The 26,452-nt window shown below is 35.2% G+C and overlaps 2 protein-coding genes across 2 annotated transcripts; both read right to left on the bottom strand.

Moving 5' to 3' along the window:
• Positions 1–1,222: 1,222 nt before the first annotated feature.
• On the bottom strand, positions 1,223–9,572 carry LOC132606689 (damage-control phosphatase At2g17340-like). The gene is made up of 12 exons (XM_060320289.1): positions 9,313–9,572; positions 8,109–8,174; positions 7,275–7,341; positions 7,101–7,169; positions 6,645–6,785; positions 5,039–5,167; positions 4,834–4,920; positions 4,086–4,160; positions 3,925–4,002; positions 3,414–3,491; positions 1,839–1,901; positions 1,223–1,620 (listed from the first exon to the last, which is right to left on the bottom strand). Exons 1-12 carry the CDS (start codon positions 9,480–9,482, stop codon positions 1,540–1,542), a joined length of 1,104 nt encoding a protein of 367 aa, XP_060176272.1. The 5' UTR covers positions 9,483–9,572; the 3' UTR covers positions 1,223–1,539.
• Positions 9,573–10,978: 1,406 nt separating this feature from the next.
• Positions 10,979–16,124, bottom strand: LOC132606691 (protein THYLAKOID ASSEMBLY 8, chloroplastic-like). The gene is made up of 2 exons (XM_060320292.1): positions 15,671–16,124; positions 10,979–11,445 (listed from the first exon to the last, which is right to left on the bottom strand). Exons 1-2 carry the CDS (start codon positions 15,986–15,988, stop codon positions 11,032–11,034), a joined length of 732 nt encoding a protein of 243 aa, XP_060176275.1. The 5' UTR covers positions 15,989–16,124; the 3' UTR covers positions 10,979–11,031.
• Between the last annotated feature and the right edge of the window lie 10,328 nt (positions 16,125–26,452).

Raw genomic sequence — 26,452 nt, forward strand, 5'->3', positions numbered from 1 at the left:
AATTACTTTTCCGAAATCAACATAGAGTGTAAAAATTACCGTAGCTCGCTAAAAGGTTTTAGTGTATTCTTTCAAAGGAAATACTATTCTCACTCGAACCGGAAATATTTGATTAAGAAATTCCCTAGGATGTTATCTCACCATCTTACACTCCCCCACTTTGGACTCACAAGTCACACTAGCCGTGCATCAGTTTCAGCCTCGCTTTGACAAAATAGAAAAGAAATTCTTTAATTTGTTAATAGAGGTACCAAAATAACAAATAACTCTATTAGTTGAGAGAATACATTTTTGAAAAGCAAGGAGGGTAAATGTACTTGTTTAGACATACTTAGTATTTATCAATAGCTAATTTATCAGAATCAAAATTTTCACTGTTCATTATGAATTAATCTAACCTGCCTCGCAAATTAGTATGGATAACAGAGAGTATAGTCACCCCACTAACTGAAATTGCATCCCGTAAGAAGACTTAGGAAAGATTCATTCAAGCGAGAAGCGCTACCTACAAAAAATTTCTCCATTCCAAAGGCTCAACCAAGACTTTTGATTAAGAGTGGAAGGATAGTGGCCCGCCCCACCATATTCTTGGAGGTGTCTTATATCTGCATATGTTCAACATCCACATGCGTGATGCGACGGCCAAATTAAGGACCCCCACACCCCCCTTCCCAAAAAAAAAAAAACAATTGGGAAACAAGGTGTTTTTGCTTGTTTATGCACTAGAATGCAACTTGATGCCTAATTAATTAATCGAGACATTAAGGTATACATGAACACGTATCAGGAAAAGAATGGCTTACATGCCTGCTCGTGCACTCGAATGCAACTTGTTGCAATTTAAAATCAATATATTGCTTATGCAGCTTACTCTTTAGACCTTTTTGAAGAAGGTTCTGACCAACATATTTTACTTGATCCATAAAGTAGCTTCCTCTCAACTAACAAGGACAGACCAATCACTCATTCAGTAACTATCATACTGTTAAACCCCTGGATGTAAATCTCTTCCATGGTTCCATCAAATTAATGCAATAGTTAAATGTTTTACAAATTGAATAGCTGTTGTTTTGGAATACTAGGTCCAACTGGCCACACTTGTGCCAGAAAGACTGGGTAAGATCATTTTGCAACCGTGACACCTGCCAGCATTACAGGGGCGGATGTAGAGTTTTGCCTTGAGGTTCATCTAAAACCAGTACTTTCTACGCAAAACATAAAATTTATGTGTAAAAATTTATTAAAATTGCAACAAATAGACCCATAATTTATAAATACAATGAGTTCAATGCTAAGAGCCAAAGGTTGAACCCGTAGAATTAATATTTGTCTGCATAGCCACGCCATGCAGATGCACCTATGCACATGGAAGCAATAACACAGGTGCTTCATTTGCAATCCAACCTTCAAGAACTTTAAAACATTTTCTGCAACAGAGTTGCAAATAATATCCAATATAGTGATTTGCCAGTCTTCAATTTTGTTGGGTTTGTCTAAAAATCCACTAGAAAGAACTGAAATAGTTGATAGCTAAACTAATTAACTTGAAGCTTCATTAAATTTGAAGACGCAATCATAAAGCCTTCCTCCAAGAAACTGCGCAACCTCCTGGTGCTTTACCTGTGTTTGAGAAACAAAATATTAAAAATAGGCTAATAATATAATTATAAAAGGGAAGAACTTTGTACAAAGAGGGAAAATCCTCTGAATATAGGGGAGTTTTTAATTTTCTTTTTTGTCCTTCCTTTGGTACCCTCAGCAAGACATAAAGGGCAAAAGGAGAAGGAGAAGTTGGTGGCGGCTTGCTACGGTTGTAAATGAAAGCATGAATGTATTACCATTCCTATCTTGAGGGAATCACATTTAAATCGAGCATACAGGTTTGTCTCTATTCCACGGCCCTGCAAAGAATTCGAAGAGAAGCTAAAAGTTAGAGAGTGGAAATTTACTAACAATTAAATATGGCTAAGTGATGCAGCTCCATAGAGATATAACCATCTTTCTGCATAGTTATCTTTTTTGTCTAAATCCCAACCCTTTTAGATTAGATTCTATTCTTATCTTTTAATTAGGAATAAAGAGTTTAACTGTCCCAAGAATTTAGCTTGTTTAGGATTTCTTGATTTACAAATAGGCTTTTGATTGGTGGACACTTGACTTTTGAATAATAATCTGTAGAGCTTATCCATCTCTCTCATTCTCCTTTCTCAAATTTTCTCCCTTCTCCCTTTTCATGCAACATGAGCAGGTAGGAGATTTGTAAATTTACAAACTTCAAAAAGATCTATTCCACTATGATGTCGAAAATTCAAATGCTCATAAGTTTTTAAACAAAATCACAAATCGGGAAGTTCCAACACGAGGTAGCAGGAGCGGGTAATAGGTGGAAAATCTAAAATAAGAGGCTTTGATCAGTTTATATAAGTTAAAAGAGAAAAAGATTTCCTATGGAGGGGAGGAAGTGTGTAGTAGCAAAAGTTATGGGAAGCCACGATGATCCATACCCTTCGCCCTGTCACAAAAGTACAGGAGAGAGAAGTGTGAAGTGAGAATTGGCAATTAGAGCCAGGGGACTTGCAGGCTGGGCGAGGGGTTGCAGACAGGTCCCCGCTCACATGGCATCATTGCCATCCCTAATCTTTTAATGCAACTCTATCCACTACGAAAATAGCTACTCACACTTATTAAAAGGGAAAAAAAACACACATAGCTGTACACGTCCAAATAGGCAGCTTACAACCAATCTCATTGTGGAGTGAGGTTTGCCAATAAGAGTCTTCCCAAATCTGTCCTTACACACACATTGGCATCATTGCCATCCCTAACTTCTAATGTAACACTGTCCCTAAGAACATAACTATTCACACTTCTCAAAGAAAAAAGAGACATAGCTATTCGCATCCAAAGAGGCAGCCAAATTAATAGGGAAGCGGAAGCTTGCCAGATTCTTTCCACATCTTGCCTTATTCCCCTCAAATTTAATCAATTAGTCCATGCAGCACATGCAGAAAAAGGTTTGATATAGCCGAATCTAAGCCGAAGTACAGACTGAGTTGAGGAGCAATTAAAAAGAAGAAAACAAAGGGTAGGAGTTAAAATAACACCCATAAGACAAGATACGAATGAACCACGACAGCTAGCAAAGTACAATAGGCAAGCAGAAGAATAGCCCTTGTCATTAGTTCTTTCTAGAGGTCAACAACAAGAGAGAATCATTAAACTCTAACTTTTCATGCCACAGGGGAGATAACAGTCACCACCAATAACTGCAGCAGCAGTATAGAGGAAAATTATTTTCCTCTGGTTATACTGAAGTTTCAGAAGAGCATCGATAGAGAACTTGACAAAAGCTGACATGAAAAGGCCTTCCCAAAGGGATTATACTGCAAAAGAATTGATGGCAAAAGCCTTACCATGCCTTCCAAAATGACTAGGTCAGCATCACTTGCCAAGTATGCCAGCTCCTGAGATACCGTTGTGAGATCAATAACCTGCGACAACATGCATAAATGCATTCAGTAACATAAGCCTGACAGCTGGACCAGCCAGAAATTGCCTTGTCAACCTGACATTCATGCTATTCATCACATGCAACATGGCCCAGCCAAGACAAGCTGGAGAGTGAGCTCAAGGGTTTGGTGCTTATCAAAATTTAGATTGGGTGTGAACCAAAATAAGTTAGCCCTGAATTCTTGTCGCTTGCTTAAAAGTAGGAATTCTCAGTAAGCTAAGTCAGTAATTACGGGCTAAGCAATAGTAGACATGAAATTAGGAGATTAACTGTGAGCCACCATTGACTCGGGTCAAGAAACCTCAACTGAGAGGGAATCTAAATCTAGAAAAAAGGTTTCCCATCCTCTCTTTGGGGGGTGCGGGAGGACGCTCTGCAGTACGTGAATAATGCCAAAAATGACTGCCACTTACCGGCAAATCATTACCAGAATTGGCAACTAAAAGATTGGATGTGTCAACACCTATGAGCTTCCCATGCTCATCTTTCAACTGTTCATAACAAAACAACATGTTAATACCAAACAAAAGCTGAGAGCCCCAAACCAAAAGTTGGAACATAAAACTTCTATTACCTTAGATATAATCTCTACTAACTCAGGGTAAGTAACATCATTGATAGAAGGTAAGTCATTAGCAGCCAAAACAACCTGGTCAAGGAAAGCAGTAGTTAAATGAGATATGGAAACAGGAAAAACACATTGCTACCAGAAATGCTTTCATATACTACGTATAAGAGCTCAAAACAGCCTAAATTTTTTATCAGCTAACCAATAGGTGGTAGCCAATCTGATGCGCTTCATACTATCATCATGGTGACATATACAGAAAGTGTAACTTATTCTCTGTGGCTTCATACCTATTAAACTAGGGTTTTTCAAGTCCTACAGTTTCTTAGCTTCAGGGGATTGATGAAGTAGAAACAAGACAAGAACGATGATATTCACTATACACAAGGTGTTGCAACTATGACTTATAGACATAAAAGAAACACAAAACCCCAGCTGGAGAATAAACTATTTTCGTTAATATCTCGATGTTGCAAAAAGAGCCAAAAGAGCAATGGAAGAGAATGAAGTTACACACTCAGAAGAGGCAGTCAAAATCCCATCACAGTGATGACTGATGTATACTGCATATTGAACTTGTGCGCACCCATAAAAACCCACAAAGCAAGATCAAAATGCACATAACAGCATTTCATTCAATGCAATGTAATCAAAGAACAGTCCACCTATTGGTAACCTACTCAATTCAGTTTATTAGACACAAGAAACTTCCAATCTTTACATAAAAGAAAGGACCAGGGACTCCAAAACAAACCTGTGCTCCATGACGAAGTAATTCTCTAGCAAATGGCAAAATACCCAAAATAACATCTGCACCAGAATTATCAACAAATATTACAGCCTGTATAAGAGTAAGGATGTCAGTGAAGGAACAGACATCAAATGTAGTTAGTGCTAGTCAAAGTAAGGATCATTAAACTTGAAGCCCAAATAAAGAAGAAATATGATAAGAAACTCACCTTTTTCCATGTTTTTTTGGTCCATTTGGTAATGAAATTGTCCAAATCATCGATAACCCAGGGTCGAGGGACAAGGTTTTGGCAACTAGCTAGAAAGGACATACCATCTTCTGAAAACAGCTCTGCAAGCTTCAAGAGAGGTTAAAGAAAGTAGACATCAATTACATGATCTTGAAAACCTTAAATCATTTTAGAATTGCTGGCTGTGCAGGACACAAGATTAGGATATCAAAATTAAATCTAGAAGGTTTCAGCTAGTTGGAGTCTGAACAGGTCCTAACAAGATGCTCAGGGATATCATATTTTATGCAATTCACGGAGCTCTCCCTATCCTGCATGTTGTGATATGTTACAAGGACTCAGGTGTGCTTGTCAGACAGAGGAATGTATATAGGCAATTTCAACTTCTAGCAGGTTTTGTGCAAGGATCGTTACTGGGAATCTATATTTATGTAACACCCGTTTGACATGAGTAGCTTTAGGAAAATGAAGAGTTTAACGTAGGTGTTATGCATCAAGTCTCTCAAATAAGAGCAAACATTCCAAATGATGAATCTAAACCATCTGAACAGGCTGATGTAATGGTAAGTTTGAGCCTCACTGTGTTATTGGCAATGACTAAGAACTCTAAAAGATTTCTCTGCTAATTCCAGTTGATTTGCATCTTTTAAAAAGTTTCTAAGCTGAAATTGTAGAGTCCTAAAAATTGGAGAGACAGTGTGAAATGTGATTCAGTAACTATTAGGCTTAAGCATAAGAAGTTGAGAACCATGTGGCAGACAATAATTTTCTGATCCTGGGAGTGAGACAGGCGATAAGGCTTTTAGTTTGTCTGATCCTTCAAACTCGTGCAATAAATCCCAAAGAAGGGTACAAGAGAGTTGTCGCAAATATCAATCTTGTTGTAATCTTATGAACAAGAAGGTTGCCCTTTAAGTAGGATCAGTATTGGCTTGGGTGTTGAGCTGCTGACTTTGTGGTGTAACAACCCCTTAAAGCAAAAACATATTAGATAGTATGCGTCTATGCGAGGTTGCAGCATATGAAGTAGATTATGAGTATTGTCCAGGAATTGAATAAAGCAGCTGATATTGTAGTGGTGGTATGTCCAGAATGCACTTCTATTCAAGTTACAAAGGTGGCAAGAAAAGAGAGAATAATTACTAAGGAACCAATTGAGGAAATATGAACTTGAGCAACTTGAACTTCCACTAGAACTGAAAACCGTCCATTTTTGTGGGCGTTTCTACTTTTGGTATATTTGTGATACAGGCTTTTTTTTTTTGCCCAAATAACAACAACAACATACCCAGTAAAAACCCACTTTTTGCCCAAACATTAATAAAATTTATTAATTTATTAAAAAAAAAAAAAAAACTTTCCACTAGAATCTCGAGATAATTTGGGAATAGCATTGGACGGATATATATATATATTGTCAAAAGTGCTATAGGATAAACCAAATCAGTTGATTGAAAGAGTTTAGCTGCCATAACTTGACTTATTTCCAGGGAAAATATACAATCCAAATGACTAATGGTTCAGAGTATTAGTGGACTTCATGCAGTGATTGTGAAGAAATCATGGATCAAAAAGCATGGCTTACCTTTGCGGAGCCAAGATCAAATATATTTCCTGCAAAAATTCCTCTGACCAAATTCTCTACTCGCTTGGCTTCATCCTCAATAGCATCATTAAGACATATGACATCCTTAAATAAGGATATAGCCTTTGCATTTTCTTCATCCTAGCGCATTTGAATACACCCAACAATTTAAAGAAGTTAAAACCTGATACTACTTTCTAATGTTGCAGGATAAGGAGCACAAGACAATCTGATGATCTTTAAAGAAGTGGGATTGTTTATTTTGTAAGGTATGTCAGCATCTACAAGCAGACAACCCAGATGCATGTTTGCACAGCAGATGCAAAGTTAAGGTCTAACATATCTCTCTTCTGGATGATCCACCATTTTTAAGAAAGATTAACTTCTTTGACCACTTGCAAACAGGAGATTGGAGAGGCAAATTGAGGAATTTAAAATTAGAGAATTCATACTAACCTTGACCTTTTTAAATATGTCTCTGAACCCCACTTCCCTAAGTACTTGCTCTCTAAGGCGACAAAGAAGCTAAAAGAAAACAAAGGAGAAAGCACTTTAGCTTCTTAGCAACAAGAAGAAGTTATCAGGAAACTTAAGAGTCAACAATTCCTAGCTCAATATGGCTGAACTTACAATGCAATCAGGAGGCCCTCCATGACTTTCAGGATCTTTCTTTAGATCCTCAAGTATTCCAGCATACCTATCCACCCAAAAAAAAAAAAAAAGGGGTAAAAAATCGAAACTGTCATCAATTTTCAATTTGTACATATAAACCTCAAACCTTCTAAAACACACGGACACTTGCTCAAGGTATGGTCTCAAGTGACTTATTTTTTTCATCACTTCAATGACAAGTCAAACCCACTTATAATTAGATTAATATGACTATATCCCTACCAATTTCCCTCCAAAAAACAACACCAGATTTAGACAAAAGTAACCACGTAACTTGCACAATCATTTTTTTCTTTTATAAAGTAAATATCTTTTTGGATAAGTATTGATGAAGTAAATTTATTTTATTGATCAAAAGAAGATAAATAAGAGCAGGTCGTTTAGAATGGTTTTGTCCATGTACTATGCAAACCTCAAAGTGCATCAGTCTGTAGTATAGGTGGCACACAGATGATTGAAGGTACAAAAAGTGGACGAGATAGGCTTAGAATCACGTGGACAGAAGATGCCCCATAAGACCTAACATATCTCAGCATCAGTGACTTAGTTAAGAATATAACATAAATGGAAACAAAAGATCTATATAAGCAATATCAACTAGTTTGGATCAGCTTAGTTGTTTTTGCACTTACTTTAGGTCTAAGTAAAGAAAGAGAACAACTTATTTTAGTTTCCTTAGTACCCACCACTTCCCTCCTCTAACAAAGGGAATGAAAGAGAACAACTTTTTCTCTATACATTAACCAACCTAAAACGTGAAGCAAGGGATAATAGGAAAATACAGAAGGGTACCTCTGAGCAAACTTTTCAGCTCGCACAGGAGCATCTGGAACAGTGTCATCACTCTCCGCCCTCTTCCTGCATTTATTAACAAAAAATAAGAAATTTGATGGGTAATCCAAAGAAGGATCAAAACGCTGCGCCACACCCTGACACTCCCTCCGCCCATTTTTACATGTCAATGTTTGACTTGGCACACAACAAAATGGCAATTTTACTATATCACCCTAATTATTATAAATCATCTAATAATTGAAATCAATCAAACATACTTTAAAAGTTGTGCAGCCACTAACAACTCCTTGAGGTTTCTAACCCAATAATTAATAATAATGGTAAATTATCTCTTGATTTTTCAAATTGGACAAGTAAAAGTGGACATCTATTTTTAGTATACTTGACAAGTAAAAATTGACGAAGGGAGTACCAATTTGGCCATAGATTTAGGATCAGATTTTGAAAATTTGTCCTCAAACATCTGTTTGGCCATGAAATTTGATCAGATTTTGAAAATTTATCTTCACAATATTTTCAAGTTCTAACAACCAGTTTTTGGGAGAAATTTCACTTCCAGTCACAAAACTTGAGATTGTTTCCAAATAAAATGCATGTCCAAATTCCAAAAATCACAACTTCAAAAACTCAAATTTTCAATTTCAATATTTATGGCCAAATGGACGCCAACCTCTAAAGACAGAGTAATTCCAATGCAGTACAATCAAATAAACGAATTATTTAAACTTTAGCTCGATAAGTGATTCCTATATCCAAAAGGCACGATCGACACATCATTTCTCGAATCTACAACTAGAGATGGAGAACAAATAATGCAGAACTCTAATCCGAACAGAGAAAAAAAAAACAAAAGTACCTAAAAGAAGGGATGGAATTCAAAAAGAGGTCGAGCTCAGTGGGAGTTGGAAACCTCAAGGAATTGTTAGTGGTTGCACTACTTTTAAAGTATATTTGAATGATTTCAATTATTTAGATGATTCACAATAATTAGGGGTGATATATTAAAATCGACATTGCTCGAATGTGCCAAGTCACTACAGGACAAGTAAAAAATAGATGGACGGAGGGAGTACATGTCGTCAGTCAATCGTTTAATTCAAACGCAGCATAATCACGAATTATTTCAGGCAATAGTTAGCCTGATAAAGGTGACTCTTATATCCAAAAGACACATCGAACAGTAATTCAAAACAAAAGTTACCTAAAAGAAGGGATGGAATTCATAAAAAGGTCGATCCAAGAAAGCTCAGTGGGAGTTGGTTTATTGGGATTATCGGAAGGGAATCTGTAAGGAATAGTACATGCCCTGTAATTTGATTCAATTGGTGTCATCAACAATGGGAAAGCCACTAGTTCGCCTGAGCTCTCCATTTTTTTTTTTTTTTTTGGCTCTCTTTTCTTCCTATTTCCAATCAAGTGAATGTGCTAAAATAAACTTTGGTGAGACGAGTGTATTCATTCATTACTTTGATAACTCAAGTATTTAATTCAAAATAAGTGTCCACCTTCGTTAATCAGAAGAATTTAATTATTTTCTTCCAAGTCTATTGAATTTTCTTGTAATAAAAAAATTATACCACCTCTCTTCACTTTTGTTTATCCAGTATTCTAAAAATAAATTTTTACTATTACTTGTTACTTTTAGCATATCAATACAAGACTAATTATTTTTTTCTCTTTTACCCATAGTATTAATTACTCATTTCAAATCATTTAAAAATATTTATCAATTAATATGAGTATCATGATAAATTATGCATTTCATTTTTTATTTTAAAGCTTGTGCAAAGTTCATAGTGGATAATTAAAGTGAACATAGGGAGTTTTAACTAGGTAGTATTTAATTAAGGATAGTTTAGTCGAAATTTTTATTCTTTTTAAGAAATTAGTATTTTCTTAAGAAGTGTTCTAAGGTTTAAACGAACACTTATTTTGAACCTGAGGGAATACTTTGATAAGGAAGAATTTAATTATATACACTAATAATCATGTAAAAAAATTCTATACTATTTTTATTTGTAATATTAAATTAATTACTATATTTACTGTATTAGTAATTGGTACTTATTAAATTTTCATTTGTAATTACTTAATAAGTGATTGCATATAATTTGTAAACCAGTGCATAGAACTTACTGCCTATAAGGAATAGAAAGCAGAATAAGGATACATGTATTTGTATTAACTCAAAAAAGGGAAGTGTTTGAAGATAAACATACTTAAAATATAATAATCCAAATGTTATTATCTGTATGTATAATAATCTTTATATATTATTATTTACGTATAATAATGCTTGTATTATTATTCATCACCACAATTCCTTATATTTTTTATGTGAATTTTGTATTGTCTCGGTCAGTTCGCATGTATTTTTAGGATTTAAGCGATTGAGTAATTTCAGTCTTTCTTAAATATGTGCAACTTTACTATATGTTAAACTTATCTAATATTATCCCTAGCATTATTCAGAAAGGAATCATGTCATGGAAAAATCCTTGGTAAGGAGCGTTTCCCCCGAATAGGACCCTACGCGGCGCGAATCCAAATATAGTCGGGCTTCAATGCGGGTATCGGACACCGGGTGGCAAAAAAAAAAAAAGGGGGGGGGGGGGGGGGGGGGGAATCATGCCTTTTAAGTTGATACTGTATTCAAAATGCACTTACCGGTTACCATTAAAAAAAGTTATTGTGAAACAGTAATTTCTGTGACTATGAGAAAAGGCAAGGGGAATGTTGATACGGGGAACAGATTTGCCTAGTCAAGTATATTGGTGCAATTCGCCTAAAAGAAAAGTCATTTTAGGTGCAGTTCAACTCTAGACAGCAAACCATAATAAAATCAAAAGACAAAAGTAAACACGATAAATAATCAAATAGCCTTTTCATCATATCATATATTAACCACTGATCATATGGTTCAATACATTTGCTTTAATCTTGGTACCTCCTCTTCAGTCTCATCTAGGAAATCTAGGGACTGACCATAATACTTCTCTGCTTCCTGCCTTACAAAAGCTGAAAGATCCGTTTCTTCATTCGATTCCAAACCATTTATCAAAAGTTTAAAGGTCAACTTATCGGGATCACATCCTCTCAACTTCATCAAGTAAAAGACTTCTAGTGCAAGCCTCGAAAGATTAAATTTCATTAAGCTTTCCAACAATGCGTAAAAGCCCTCAGCGTCAGGTTCTAAACTACTTTCCATTTTCAATCCCATGATAAGACAGTTGATATCTTCAAGCAATCCATTGCTTCCCAAACAGGACACCATTTCAGCATACAGTTTGAGTCGCGGCCTATACGATATCTCCTGCTGAACTTCCTCGAAAACCTGTATCAGGGCATCCATAATAATTAGGAACTGCCAACATTGAGGTAATCAATAAACAATTGATGAATCCAGAAGTGCAAAACAAGTGTGATGTAACAGTTCCAAAAATGACTAAACGTCACCAAAACTTTGTTCATTAGAATGTCCAATCTTTTTGACAGTCTTTTCAATCAAAAACTCCACCGGAAACTACCAATCAAAGCATAACTTGAGTAAAAGAAAGAGAAAAAAAAAAAAAAGGATAGCTGAGCTAGAAAGTAGATAAGATCAGGAAAAATATAACATGAAAAGGTTTGTCATGCTTATCTCCACTCTAATTTGCTACAAGAAGGATCTCCCTCTAGGATGACATGAAATAAGTCTCTGAAAACATTAGCATAAATGAAACTCATGCCATCTTGGAGGAATAAGAAGACTGGATCATGGGGTTTTTTTTAATAGGTGAAGTCTTTAGTAAACTGATACCAAGATGCGGTACAGCAACAGATAAAAAACAAGATAGCAACATCCCCACCAATCACACTACATGTTCCCCCCCAAAAGATACAGGAAACCCAAATATTGATCCGTCCTATCTAGAGTACTACTATAACACCAAAAATATAAATTTTGTGATACATATATTTTTTACTCTAGCAATCTGCCGCCTCTTTCCCTTAAAGCGTGTCTTGTTTCTTTCCAACCAAACTGTCCATACTATAAAAATGAGAATAGTCCTCCGTATGTTTAACTCCTTGAGCTTGCCAAACTCCAAAAGGCTATTAATCTTCTATGGCATAACCAGAGATACACCGGTAATATTAAGGAAAAGTTCCCAGCATTGGCTTGAAAATCTGCAATGTAGAAATAAATGCTTCACTATTTCCTGCTCATTGTTGGGGGAAAAAAAAAACACCTGCTACACAAAAAGGAGCATCTCCTTTGTAGATTGATCTGAATTAAACAAGCATCCCTAGCTAATCTAACCAAAACAGGCTGCTTAACAGGTGCCTTGGCTTTCCAAATAATTTTCCAAGGCTAATTGGGCATCCCCTGACTATTCTGTTGCACTAACATTCTATAGCAATTATTGGCTGAGAATTGTTTATCCCTTCTATACAAACAAATTAACCTGTCTACCTCGTCCATATCAACTAGGCATGAGTTCAACTACTGAAGCATTTAGCAGACACTATCGAATTCCCAGTCATTTAAACTCTTAATATTCCAGCCTGAGTTTGGACAAAAGTCTATAACTGTATCTTTCCTTGTACACAACACAGCTGAAGAGATCTGGAAATTTACTCTTGAGACTCTTATCTGCATTCCAAACATCTAACTAAAATTTGATTCTAGCACCTTTACCAACCTACAGTCTTGTGTGGTGCGAGAACTCATCCCACTCTCCACTTTATTTCTTTTTCAGATTCCCTCATAAAGTTTCAGCCGTGCAGGATTTTGTCTCCAACCCTGCTTTTCACCATAGATGGCATCTAACATTTTTAGCCACACTTCCTCACTACCCCTATTATATCTCCATAGCCATTTAAAGAGCAAGGTTTTATTCTCTGATTTCAGATTCCTCACTCCTAAACCTCCTGTTTTCTTGACTCCAGTAACCACCTGCCACTTGGCCATATGAGTTTTCCTTTCATTTGCATTCTCATCTCATAAATATTGTTCTAGCGGAATCCAATTTTCTTTCTACTGCCGCAGACATACTAAATAAAGACATAGTATAAGTCAGAATTCCTTCCAGTAAACTATTGTTCAGAGTAAGCCTACCCCCAAAAGACAAAGTACAGCTTTTTCCAAAGGGTTAGCTTCTTACTGCACCTGTCAATAACTCCCTGCCATATGCTTCTATCCGTTCTCTTCACCCCTAATGGAAGTTCCAAATAGGTAGCGGGAAATTTTTCTACTCTGAAACCGGGGGTATCTGCCAGTTCGCACATCTTTCGAATACCCGGTCCCTCTATCACTCTAAGAAAACCCTAAAACCTCTAGAAGAAGAAGAAGAACTGTAGTACATCACCACATCTGCACATCTGCACTCTCCGAACAAAGATAACCCAAACAAAATGTAGAAATTGAAAAAACGCAAATGGAATTAAACTTAAAGACCAAGAAGTCTAATCAAGTACATAACGTAAAGTTAGGCGAAACAATGGAGTTATGAGTTAAATGTAAGAAGTCACAGCATGTGGACAGTCATTGAACATAAGTTCGAGAATATTGTAGAACCCATAGAATATTATGTAGAATGTTCATATTCCATAGATTCTCATGTCGAATATACCATAGGAAAAAAACTTCCTATATAAGTTCCTTTACGTTGTTGACCAATTCACTTGTATCACACGATATCAGAGCCTCAGTTAAATAAAAAAGTAGCAGCCTAAGGGCGTCTGTCTGGCCAAAGTTTTTTTTCTTTTGCTTGTAATAGTTTTTTGCTTTTATCTTTTCGGTGGCGTTCCTGATGATACCATCTTTCTACACTCCTCCTTAGTATAGGTCCTGATGATATCAGCTGCATAAGCTAGCTTGTCAAGTCAGCAATTCAGAATTGTCGAGAGATAATGTCATTGGTCCAAGTCAACAAACTTTTCAGGTTATAACTCTACACCTAACTAGTTACCTTAGCAATCTATTTCAATTGACCTTTTAATTCAACAGCCCATAGTTATCCAGCTAGAATCTAGCCAACTGTGACGACAATATCAACAGTCATGTCAGCTGCCACATCCCTTTCAAGTTAGCACCGTGCATAGCCAGTAATCATTAACCAAGCTGGTAGTATCTTATCATTACTAGTGATATAATCAATTTAGCATCACGTGTGTCCCCAAAGTTAATCATGTCTCATGAATTCATGATAACACCATGACCTAGATAGTTTTTCTTCACAGCGGCAGCAAAAGTTAAAACTCAGTTCTACATACTGCACTCAGTTTTACTCTGATTTTCAAACTCAGATAATTTCACCACCTTAAGTTTTAGGGAAATTGTTGAATCAACTCATAAAACGTTCTCTCTTCTTTCTTCTTGTTTTACATGTCCGATTTTGCCAAATTGATCTATCTGTGAACCCAAACTCAATAACTGGACATTAGTGTCCTGCAAGAAGAAATGCCTGCCTTCCATATCTGGGCAAGTATCTTGAAAAGTCTATAATATTCAGGCCCTACTGTTCCAGTTCAAATTTGTGAGCTTCATTGAGAATAGTCAAACATCATCCTACAATTTTCCTCTCCGAAAATAATCCTCCTTACTAACTGGGAAACTCCAATTAGTTCAGTTTCATCTTACCTCTCTACCTTGACCTGCCAGGACTCTTTGAAGTACAACTTTATTAATTCTCCACCCACCTGATCTCTAATAAAGCTTGAACTTCCTCTTTGGAACATTTTTTATGCATTACCCCCGATTGCTTGCTTAGTTTTTCGACCACTCCTTTTACCATTTTGACACTTCTGCATTAGTAAGCGATATCTAATTCCATTGCATGTTGGAGGCAGCGGTGGAACTACAGGGGTGCAAGAGGGGTCAACTGAAGCCCCTTCATTGGAAAACTACATTGTATATATAAGGTCAATTTGATTATATATGTATAACCCTTTTTTTTTTTTTGAATAAGCTAACATGATTATATATGTATAACTATTAAGCATTGAATCCCCTTAACACAATATGAGCTTAAGCTCGCGGCCGTTTAGCCCAATGTTGCGGATCCGAAACTTGCTGGAGACATTCTTTTTTACTTTTTTGAATCCCCCTGTCAAAAGTCCTGACTCCGCCCCTCGTTGGAGGCAAATGATTACTACAGTGGATATAGCAATTGGGGCTCTCAATTTTTCTTTTTTTTTTTTTTTTACTTTTAGTTGGGAGATTACTTAAACGATACGTGAATTCCGAGAAGTCACTAATTACAACATCGTTAATGCCTAATGGTCAAAAACACATCCTAGCTATCATTTTTTCGCGAGTTTCCTACCTAAACTATCAGGTGTACAAGTTTCCTACACCAACTATTTGTCAGAACACACCACAACTATTAGTTGTTAGCTTTTCCTACTTATATAATTTAGGTAGTAAATTCATGCACCTGATAGTTCAGGAACTAAATTCGCGAAAAAGTGATAGTTCAGCTGTGTTTTGGGACCATTATCTCTAAAACTAGAAATTCTAAAAACAAAATATTTGTGGATTGAACAACTAAGCAAGAGAATAATAAATCCGGACTAACCTTGAGAGCTAAGGGGCATTGATTCTGTCGAAGGAGTTCACGCAGAACAGCTATCATATCACTCTTAAGCAAACGCTTAACCTTTCCATCAAACACCATTTCCACCGCCACGTCATCGTTTTTGTTTGCCACCCTCTTCAATGCCTGAACAGCTTGAATTGCTTCAATACTTAAGTTCCTCCCTTTCTGTAAGGGCTTTCTATTTTTGCTCCTATCTCTCATACTAATTCTCATATTTTGACCATATTTAGACCCAAACCTAGAAGTTATCGAACTGAATAATACGTGAATCCCTGTGTCAAGACAACAGCTATTCATAATGCTCTCTCTGGTCGGGTCCTAAATGCTCTGTTTGAAATAGTAGGTGTTATATGTGGACAGTTCAAGCAAGAAATCCGTCGTGACAAAACTTATGGCTCGGAATTGATAATGAACAATTTTTTTTTTTTTTTCGGGTACATTGGAAAGTTGATTAAATAAAATGGAAATTACGCTCTATGTCTATTGAGAGAATGTATTTACGCCACGTAACTCATATTTTGAGTTTGGTTATCCGGTTTAGCTCATATTTGTGTATAGACACTTTTTATATACTATAATTAGTAAAACAGTCCGCGCTTCGCACGGTCATGAGATAAAATAGACATTCGTTTTATTAAAGAAATACTTCAATTTATTCCGCATCTTAAACATATTAATTCTCAAAAATAAAAATACTTAAATTATTATTAGCCATAAATTGAGAAGCTATAAAATTTATTAGAAACAAAAAATCAATAGGAAGACCAACACCTCGTACCCTTGTAAAATGAATTTAAAAGTTCTATATTGAAATCTTTTAAAAAAAAAAAAATTGGGTCAACCTGTGTTGAAATCTTATTCTTCAAGTGTGTGTGTGTGAAAAATAAAAAATTGATTAATTTATACGTGTATTGTTTTCAAATTTAAAACTAATCGAATGTTGGAATTATGCTCATCAAACCTATCTCTCATGATGACTCATCCAATTAAGCTTCTTGTCTAGATTGAATTATACAAATCTTGCTACATATGAAAAGATTAAAAAGAAAGCATCTTTTCCTTTTGTGAGGCTTCTTGCTCATAAATAATGGTGTGATTGTAAGATAATGACTAAAGTTAATCCTCATCTTCACAAGATTAGACATTCTCACTGTTTTAACCATAGATAGTTAACTTCCCTAATTGTTCGGAAAGAGTGAAGATGTTAATTAATAGTTTTTTTCTCTTATTTTAATAACATAAAGATTTTTTTTTAATACAAAAAGTACCACAAGTTAGAAAGAACGAGTTTCGAAATCTTCAAAATAAGAATGAGAAAAAAAATAAAAAACAATTAAAAATGACAGAAAAGATAAATGTGTGTAAAATAAAGAAAAGAAGCAATCATTAACAATATATTGCATGATATTTTACGAAGTGTGGTTCTCTATAAATCGAATAAGTTATAAATTTTGAGATAAGATTATAATTTTGCATAAGTTTATGTGCAAATATATTGCAGCATTTACACTTTCATGCATAGGAAGAGGGGGAGGAAAATTAGAGCAACATTTCTACATTTTTTTCTTTTTTCTTTTTGCTTAAAAACTGGATTATCATTAAGCAACAATAACATCGAAACAGAAAGTGCAAAAGCCATTTGAGTTTTAAAGCTAGCTCTCCTCTAATTCATCTTTTTCCATACCCAACAAACCCAAAAAATAAACAAAAAAGGAGCAAGTATCATGGGGGAAAAGAAAGAAAGCATAAATAAATATATCTAAGATATTACACAGCTTCTCCACCATTAACAACGTCCTTCGGCCATCATCCTCCTCTTCATCATTACTTTCGCCTTCCTCATGAGCTTCATACTTTGGCTTTTCAAAACCCTCCTCTTCCTCAGTACTACTATAATTGGTTGTTCTTGTACTACTATCATATCATTATATTCAAAAAGAGTGATGTTCTTAACTAATGTGATCATTTCTTTTTGCAACAAAGTTTTACAATGTCTCTATTTATAAGACTACAATATGAAATACCAAACGGTGCCATGAACATGGCCATAAATTATTTAGGGGTTATGATCAGGGGCGGATCCACCCTTTAGGGTGGGGGTGGCATGACACTCCCTAGATTAATAATTTTTTTATATACTTATGTTGTAATTTGCTTAAATTAGGTTAAATATTTGATCCTATCACCCCCAGTAGTAAATTAGACAAGGGTGTCACGGCTGGTAGATACAAGTTTGAATCTATCTTGAACATTTTCAGACTCCAGTTTTTCTTTGTGCTTTTTACTTCCTTTGTACCAGTAATTCTCTTTTCGGCTCTCCCAATTTTCTATCTATCTTTTTATTATTTATATTGTCTTTCCTCTTTTCTATTATTTTATTTGTGATCTCTAGCGAGAACATACAAATAGAAACTTCAAAATCCCTTAAATTAAGCGTTTCTCTTCATCTCAAAGCAGTGAGTATTTAAATCGAAAAACTTGGGTCTCAATGGGAATTTTGGATTGAGATCAAATTTTTTTTTTTTTTTTAATAATTTCTTTTGTTTATTACTCCCTCAGTCCATGTTTATTTGTCTATATTTGACTTGGGACAATCTTAATAAGCAATAAATAAAATGAGAAATGAATTGGAGTGCTTAATAATAAGGGTAAAATAGGTATAAAATGGTAAATTATGTCTTGGTTTTTCAAACTATATAACTTACAAGTAAAAGTGGACATATATTTTTAGTATAATGAACAAATAAAAATGGACGGAGGGAATGTATTATAAAAATTTATGTTATTCTATAGTTGTTAAATTCAATTTAAATTACTTTACTACTTAAATTGTGATGGAAATTGCGTAAGCACTGCTTAAAAAAAACATGAAATTTATGATTTATTTTTGAGAACTTGTAGTTTATCTAATTCTACATTTACTTATGGGGTGTATTTACCTATTGAAGAGTTTTTCTATTATTTTTCTTATTTTGATTGGTGTAATTCCATTATTGAAGATGTTACTTTACTTGTGCAAATTCATTTTTTAATATACATAATAAATGCAAGTTCTTTGGTGAAAATGTTGATTTTACTTCTGTTGTTAATGCGTGTTAATGGGTGTGATTCCTTATTTAAAATGCTAATTATGTTCGTTTCTTGATTTTTGAGATGAAATTTCATATTTGCAAATAAAAAAAGCTTATTAAGTTGACCCGAATAAACTAAAAAGAGATGGACCCGACCCAAATACATGTTCCTAAAAAAATGTACATTGAACAAAATTATGACACCAGCCACCTTCAAATCCTAGATCCGCCTCTGATTATCATAATAAAAAGTTGTGGGAGTAATGGAAATAAAGACCATTAAATTTTTACATTAAAGAATATGAATGAATAGGGGAGTAGCAATTGACATATATTATTCTTGTACAATATATATATATATATATATATATATATAAAACACTATTAGTTTTCCTTTACTCTAATGTAAACAGTATAACGTAACAGTTGCAAGTTGCAACCATTCAACTAATGAAAAGTATGCTTACGACGGTTATATTGACATTACGACGGTATATCAATTAGTTCCCGCTTTTTTTAATGCACACGTTCCTCTTCCTTCCCCCATTGAAAGCCATTACTTCCGGTGATCACACACTGCATCGTCATTGATTTTGCAAAAGGTGTAATTAAGAGAATTAAGAGGTGTAATTATAGAATTAAGAGAGTAATTTTTTTTGTTGCTTTTTAATTAATTTTACAATGAGGAAAATTTTGAAAAAAGATAAATAGCATTTTAAACCTTAAAGAGGTGTCACATCACTTTGTCTATGCCTAGCTTTAAATTATATATAGATAATACACTTTTATTCAAGGTTGATAGATTATGTATAATGCTTTCCCGCTTGTATAATATTGTATAAACTGAAAATATGGCTATGTGATGTAATATTTTATGTTCGTTGTATATCTTTGAAAATTGCCCATAAATAAAAAGCTTAAGCTCTTTCATAAATCACAAGGCTTAAATCATCTTGGAGAAAGAAATTTCATTCATTGAGCGTATTCTCCCGGATTATTAAATTTTCTTCGTGCTTGTAGCCTTCATTTGGCAAAAAGTAGCACATTAATTTGCCTCCCTCTAGATATAATTGATTGCAGTACTATTTGCTTCCAACAAATAGTTAAGCCTCATTTGTTTGTACTTAATTGAGGTCTGAGTGTATACCATAAGTTATTAAGTGCATTTGCTTACATTAAGATCTAAACACTCATATGATCTGAGATGAATAGGTCTTTAATATCATTAAGAGGTATTTTTATATGAATAATTTCTACTACCACTCTGTCCATAGCCACCAGCTCCACCCACTCCCACCCCACCCTCCACCCACTCCAACTTCACTAACCATCTCCGCCATCACAACCAGAATCATTGTCAACAACTACCATCGCCGCCAATCACCAGCCATCACTACTAACTGTCTCTGTCATCACAATCACCATTGGCAACCACCATAACTGACAATCACTACTGTCAGTCACTACCATACGTACCACCTTCTTCATTCTACTTATATCAACTGTCACCCCTGCCGCCACTATTATCAAGCACTGCCACTAATATCAAGCACTATCATCACTGCGGTCAATCCTTACTACCAACCACCTCTACCATTATAGCTAGCACCGCCGCCAACTACTACTACCACCGTTGTCAACCACCGCATATTTCTTTGCCGCCACCACCAACACTGTAAATTACTAACTTTAACCAACTCCACCATCACAACCACTACCAACCACCACTATCGCGTTAGTCACAACACCAACCAACTCTACCATCCTAACTATCACCACCAGCATTACTTTCCATGAGCATCAACCATCACCACCACCACCAGTAGTATGAAACATCTCCACTATCACTAGCGAATATAAATGTTCGTATTTTTATCAAATAATAATATTATTGTATTAAATTTATAATTATTTTTTAATATTTAGTTATTTTTTATTTGAATTATATGTTTAAATAACTACATTATACATATTCAGATGTTGAAAAACATAACAACCTTAATTACTCAATGTTCAGATCTAGAGACAACATCTTAATCATTCATATGTGCATTCAGATTCAAACGTCTTAATCTTAATGAAAATAAATGAGGCCTTACAATCTTCAAGTGAAGTCCTAAGAGAATGACGCTCTATGTCCTTCTCTATGAGAAGCTTGACAACAAGTAGGTAGTATGCTTCTACTATCAGTGGAGATCGTCCGTGCTAAAAGTATGTTGAGATCATCTGTACTGAAACATGGAGATCGTCCGTGCCGAGTATATGGATCTCACGAGTCCCTCATGGGTAGAGGTGGTAATTTGAGCCCATATTTAGAAAATTAGCCCATTTTACCCATATGTTAGTGAGTTGGGTCACTCATATTTTAGGTGGGTAAATATGAGCTTTAAGTCTCTTTTCAACCCATAAAAATATGGGCAAATATGGGTAAAATATGAATATCCATATAAGAACACACTACAACCAATAACAACTCATTTGGAAAATGAGAAATTTCTTTCTTACCTCCCACCCCAACCCTTACCCCACCACGCACCCCGCCATGCCCCCCACCCCTACACATTTTTTTTTATTTCATATACTTTATTTTTCTTTTATAAAAAGCTTATAAAAAAGGAGAATTTTTTTTCTTACCTCCCACTCCGATCCCTACCCCCACGCCCACCCCCCCCCCCCCCCCCAAAAAAAAAAATCAATTTCATATATTTTACCTTTATAAAATTTTATAAAAAATGGAAAAAAAAATTCTTACCCCCACAATTTCAATTTCAAATATTTTACTTTTATAAAAAATTTATAAAAAGGAAAAAAATTTCTTACCCCCACCCCCCCCCTCTCCGCCCCCCCCCCCCCCCCCCTCCCCAAAAAAAAAATCAATTTCAAATATTTTACTTTTATAAAAGTTTTATAAAAAATGGAAAAAAATTATTCTTACCCGCCTCACCCCCTCCACGATCCCCCCTGTCATACCCCATTTTAACCGGGTTAAAGTTAGAAGTACGACATATTGGAGATTCCTGTTTTTGTTGTTTTTTAAGGAGTTGCCACCTAATTATTTATGGTGAATTAGGACACCTAAAGTTACTTAAAGTTATTTTCTAAAATTAGCTCTGTTTAATATCTGCGAAACTTAAGATTCTAGGTAGGGGTTCAATTAGTCTAAAGGGAAGGTATTAGGCATCCTTTAAGACCCATTAACAATGGTTAACCGACCGGACTTATGATTAATTAAGCTAAGGGTAAATATAGTATTATAAATGTTTGGAAAATAACCTATAAATATAGCTAAAGTTTTTTTAAAGTAAAAGGTAATAATGTTATTAGAAATAAGACATGTAAAAATAATAAGTTGTATAAAAGAATATTCCTAATGTTACTTTGTAAACACGACTTATAAATGTTGTTGATTTTTAAACGAAAGTGTAATAATAATGTTTAAAATAATACTTGTAGAAAATGTAGTGATTTAATAAGAGTTTAATTATAAATAAACCAAAAGAAATGGGATGAGTGATGTTTCATATGTATTCCGAATATGGGTTACGCTAACTAGCAAATTAAAATGTATTTGTAAAGTTATTGCAAGATCTACATTAATGTTTTAACAAATGTGTATTTCAAGTGTTCTAAGATAAAGGAATAAATATTGATTCTTTTAACTCAAATATATATGGTCAGGCTATTTAAAAATTATTCCAAATAAATGTTATCGATACTATATAAGTAGTTTAAAACATAACTAGAAGTGAATGTAATTTTATGAAATTAACTACCCACAACTAAACTAAAACCCTTAATGTTACTAGAGTTTAATTAACAAGCACGAATGTTAGTCATACAATACATGTTAAATACATACAAAATAAAAATAGAGGAGTAGATATGATGAGAATGGGCTCATCCCATTTTAAGGACTGCTGCTGCGTTACTGTTGCTACTTGGGTTTCGGTCCAACGAATTTAGTATATGGCTGCGGATTCCATGCGGTAGCGGTGTCGTTGAGTCTCAAAATGAGACTCTTCGGCTCCGGTGTGTCATGCAAAAGAAAAGAAGAGAAACGAAAAGGATTAGAAAGAAAACTCGATTAAATAATCATAGAGGATGAAAAGAAAATTGAAGGACTTGTGCTAAAGGAAAAAAAGGCAAATAATTTTACAGATCGTGCTAATAAAAAAATAACAAAGACATTGGTTAGTCATTTGCTAACTAAAAAAGGGTTTTAATATACGTCCATATAACAAGATAGAAATCAAAGCCAAATCTTTCATAAGCCATAAGCTTTGAACTATCCACAAACTGGAATTGCAGCTAAAGTAGATGAAAAACTGGATAACAATTCTTACTACGCCTACTATTTATAACATCATTCTTTTCAACATTGAAACTCTGAAATCTCTGGTAAACTAGGATTCAAACTGATCATAAGATTAACTCCTTGTTATCTTACACATGATAGGTTACGAACTGAAAATAATTCTTACTGCCCCTATCAGTTTGATAGTCGAGTTGACAGTTTCACGTGAATGCAAACAATATGCCAAAAGAATCAACAAGTAAATGGAGGATGGGTAGAGGTAATGAGTTGAGTTTTAAACCAGAAGTAGAGCGAAAATAGGAAAGCATAAACAACAAAAAAAACGTATTGAATGGAACAGGGACTGATTAGTTTGAAGATCATATGTCACCTAATCCCAACTGGGCACAGCTTTAAGTTCAGAGAGACTTTTGCAATCCATGTACAGCTTATCATCAAGTCTCAATGACATGGACATACAAAAGGCAACCAAATATTTTGAAAGCAAACATCATTTTTCATATACACCCATACGCAAACAGTAGCAGCAGAGTTAATACTTGGAATTTAGAAGAGAAGAAGTCAGTTAAACTGGATCATGTTCGAGTTTCTCGACACATCATATGTTATAAATAAATAAGAGAAGAAGCAGATAGAAAAATCCTTTCAAAGTTTCTATAGGCAGTCTCAATTCTTGGTTTTCGCAATAACACTGTCGAATTTCCTTAAGAAATTTGTCCCCTTATTACATTAGTTTTGACAGATGGCTTCTTCAGCTGAACTCAGAACAAAACACATCAAGTAAACTCTCACGTCGACATCATTACCAGTTAACAGTATGAAACATTACTAGGGCATTCAATGGTTTGCAACTCTATTCAACTAAGGCAATGTATTGATATTTTAACCTCACACAAGTCACTGGTTACTACTTCATGCCAAGATCAGATGGAATACTCCCATTCCGCGCTAAAACAGATTTTAGAAAAGATAGGCAGGGGAAAGGGAAAGGAACAACAACCAGAGGCAATGATATACGCATGATGTGTAAATGGTCAAATTTTCTCAAGTTCCACACATAGGTACAGTCAAATCCCAAAGGAAATTAAAGTAATCAAATCCTCTTGTTCAGGGAGTATATACTCAATCATGGTGGGAGCAAAAGTAAGAGTTCTTTGAATGATTTAGTTAGAAATGAGAGAGAGGGTTGAGGTACAGAACAGACCTAAATTAAAACTTAAAGAATACTTAGATGCTTTAATATCTCAACCAATTAATAAGTCTGCGCAACACTAATGGGCTGCCAGGGATTACGAAATAAGATGACTATCTTTCAAAGTAGCTAACTGGTTTGAAATCATTTAAGAGTGAGCATCAGACTTAGTTCCGACAAGATATACATGCTTGACAAACATACGAGGTGACACAACACCATGCCGAACAAATTTACCATGTTGTTACTGATCAAATCCAAACAAGCAAGGGAATCTAACCAAACATCGGATATTTGGACATAGTCCAGAGACTCAGCAAATAAAAAAACCAATATATAAGCATGTTTGACTGGAACATAACTAATCTAATCCACCAAGTAAACATGCTAAGCAAACCAACACATAAGTATTCTAAACAAACTGGGCTAATTAATACCTAATCATGCTTAACTGAATAAAATGATCATACAAGACTTACTGAACTAAGCTAATCTGGGCATACCAAACAGATTTAACTATTAAACTCGATGGGGAATTATTCAATCTGATCATAAACAACATGTTTAACAACCAATTAAGCTAACAGATATGACCCTATCAAGGCAGATTTAACTAACATAATATAACTCTTATAACTAGTACAAACTAAACTAGTAAACATACTTAATTAAGTTACTAATCATCACGCCAAATCAAATAGACAACGATAATGAACTAAATTAAACTAGTTTAGCTACACAAAGCTATATAGATCCTAATTAAAAGCAAAGAGAGAAGGAGGATTTCTGACCTGTTTGGGTACAGTGAACTGGGTGTCAATGTCTCGAATCTACACTCGAACGCGACGAACTCGAAATCGATTAAAGAAACCAAAGTTTTTTTAACCAACAGATAGAGTAATCGTTGGCTGCTCTTTTTGGAATCCCGCTATATTTGATGATTAAACTTGGGTTTTGTAGGGAATTTTTGGTTCTAGATCTTTCGTTTTTCGATCTTTTGTTCCTAAAAATAAACCATTCCAAAAAAATCCCCCCGATCTCTTCCCAAATTAGGATTATTTATAGTATTGTGATTAGGGTTTAAATGGAAGAGGAAGGGGAGCGGGGTGTAGCGAGTGGGGGAACAAAGGCGACAGAGGAGACAGAGGCGTGGGGGGACAAGAGAGAGTGGGGTGCAGAGGGAGAACGTGAGGGAGACGATGGTAAGTGGAGGTGGCGATGGTGGAGAGAACGTGAGGAAAGGAGGGTGAGGAGCAGAGAGGCGTGGGGGACAAGAGAGTGTGGATGTGCAGAGGCGTGGAGATGAGGGGACAAGGGAACGTGGGAGGAAGCAGAGGAGTGGGGGGCGACGATGGTGAGAGGAGAGAAGGGAGAGGAGAAAGAGAGGGAGGCGGGTGAAAGAGATGAAGGGAGAGGGAGGTAGGGTTAGGGTGAAATAAGGATATTGGGTCGGGTCGGGTAAATGGACTGGACCGGGTAGGGATAATAGGTAATGTGTTGGGCTGGTCTGAAATGGGGAGTTAATTGGGCTCAAATTAATCTGAAAATATGGGTTGGGTATTTAAAATGTGGGCTGATTATTTGGGTAGGGAATAACATTGTATTTGTATTTTAAGCCATTAATTTGGCTGAAAATTGTTGATCCTTCCTCCTCTGTTTAATTATTTCTTGGGCTTCTAATTTAACAACTAATACAATATATGCTATGTAAAGACGATAAAGTTTTTTTACAAAGTGTTGTCTTGTAATTAATTTGACGATTCCAAACCCGAACATGAAACGATGACTAACCGTTTAAAATTTGTGATAAAGTAATGCTCATAATGTTGAAAATAAAAGTAGTGATATTAGTAGTAGCAATAAAATATTATAAAAAATAAAATATTTAGCTCGTCAAGTTAATCTAGAAACCCCGAGTAAATTAAATAAAAGAGGGACAAAATTGGGTGTCAACACCCCCCCCCCCCCCCAAATTTCAATTTTCATATATATATATATATATATATTACTTCTATAAAAAATTTATAAATAATGGAAAAGAAATTCTGGTCCCCCACCCCACCCCCCCCCCCCCTCCCAAAAAAACAATTTCATATATTTTACTTTTATAAAAAAAATGAAAAAAAAAAGATTCTTACCCCCACCCCCACCCCCTCCACGACCCCCACCCCTGAAATTTATAT

This window comes from Lycium barbarum, chromosome 8 (assembly GCF_019175385.1).
Source record: "Lycium barbarum isolate Lr01 chromosome 8, ASM1917538v2, whole genome shotgun sequence".
Taxonomy (NCBI): Eukaryota; Viridiplantae; Streptophyta; class Magnoliopsida; order Solanales; family Solanaceae; genus Lycium; species Lycium barbarum.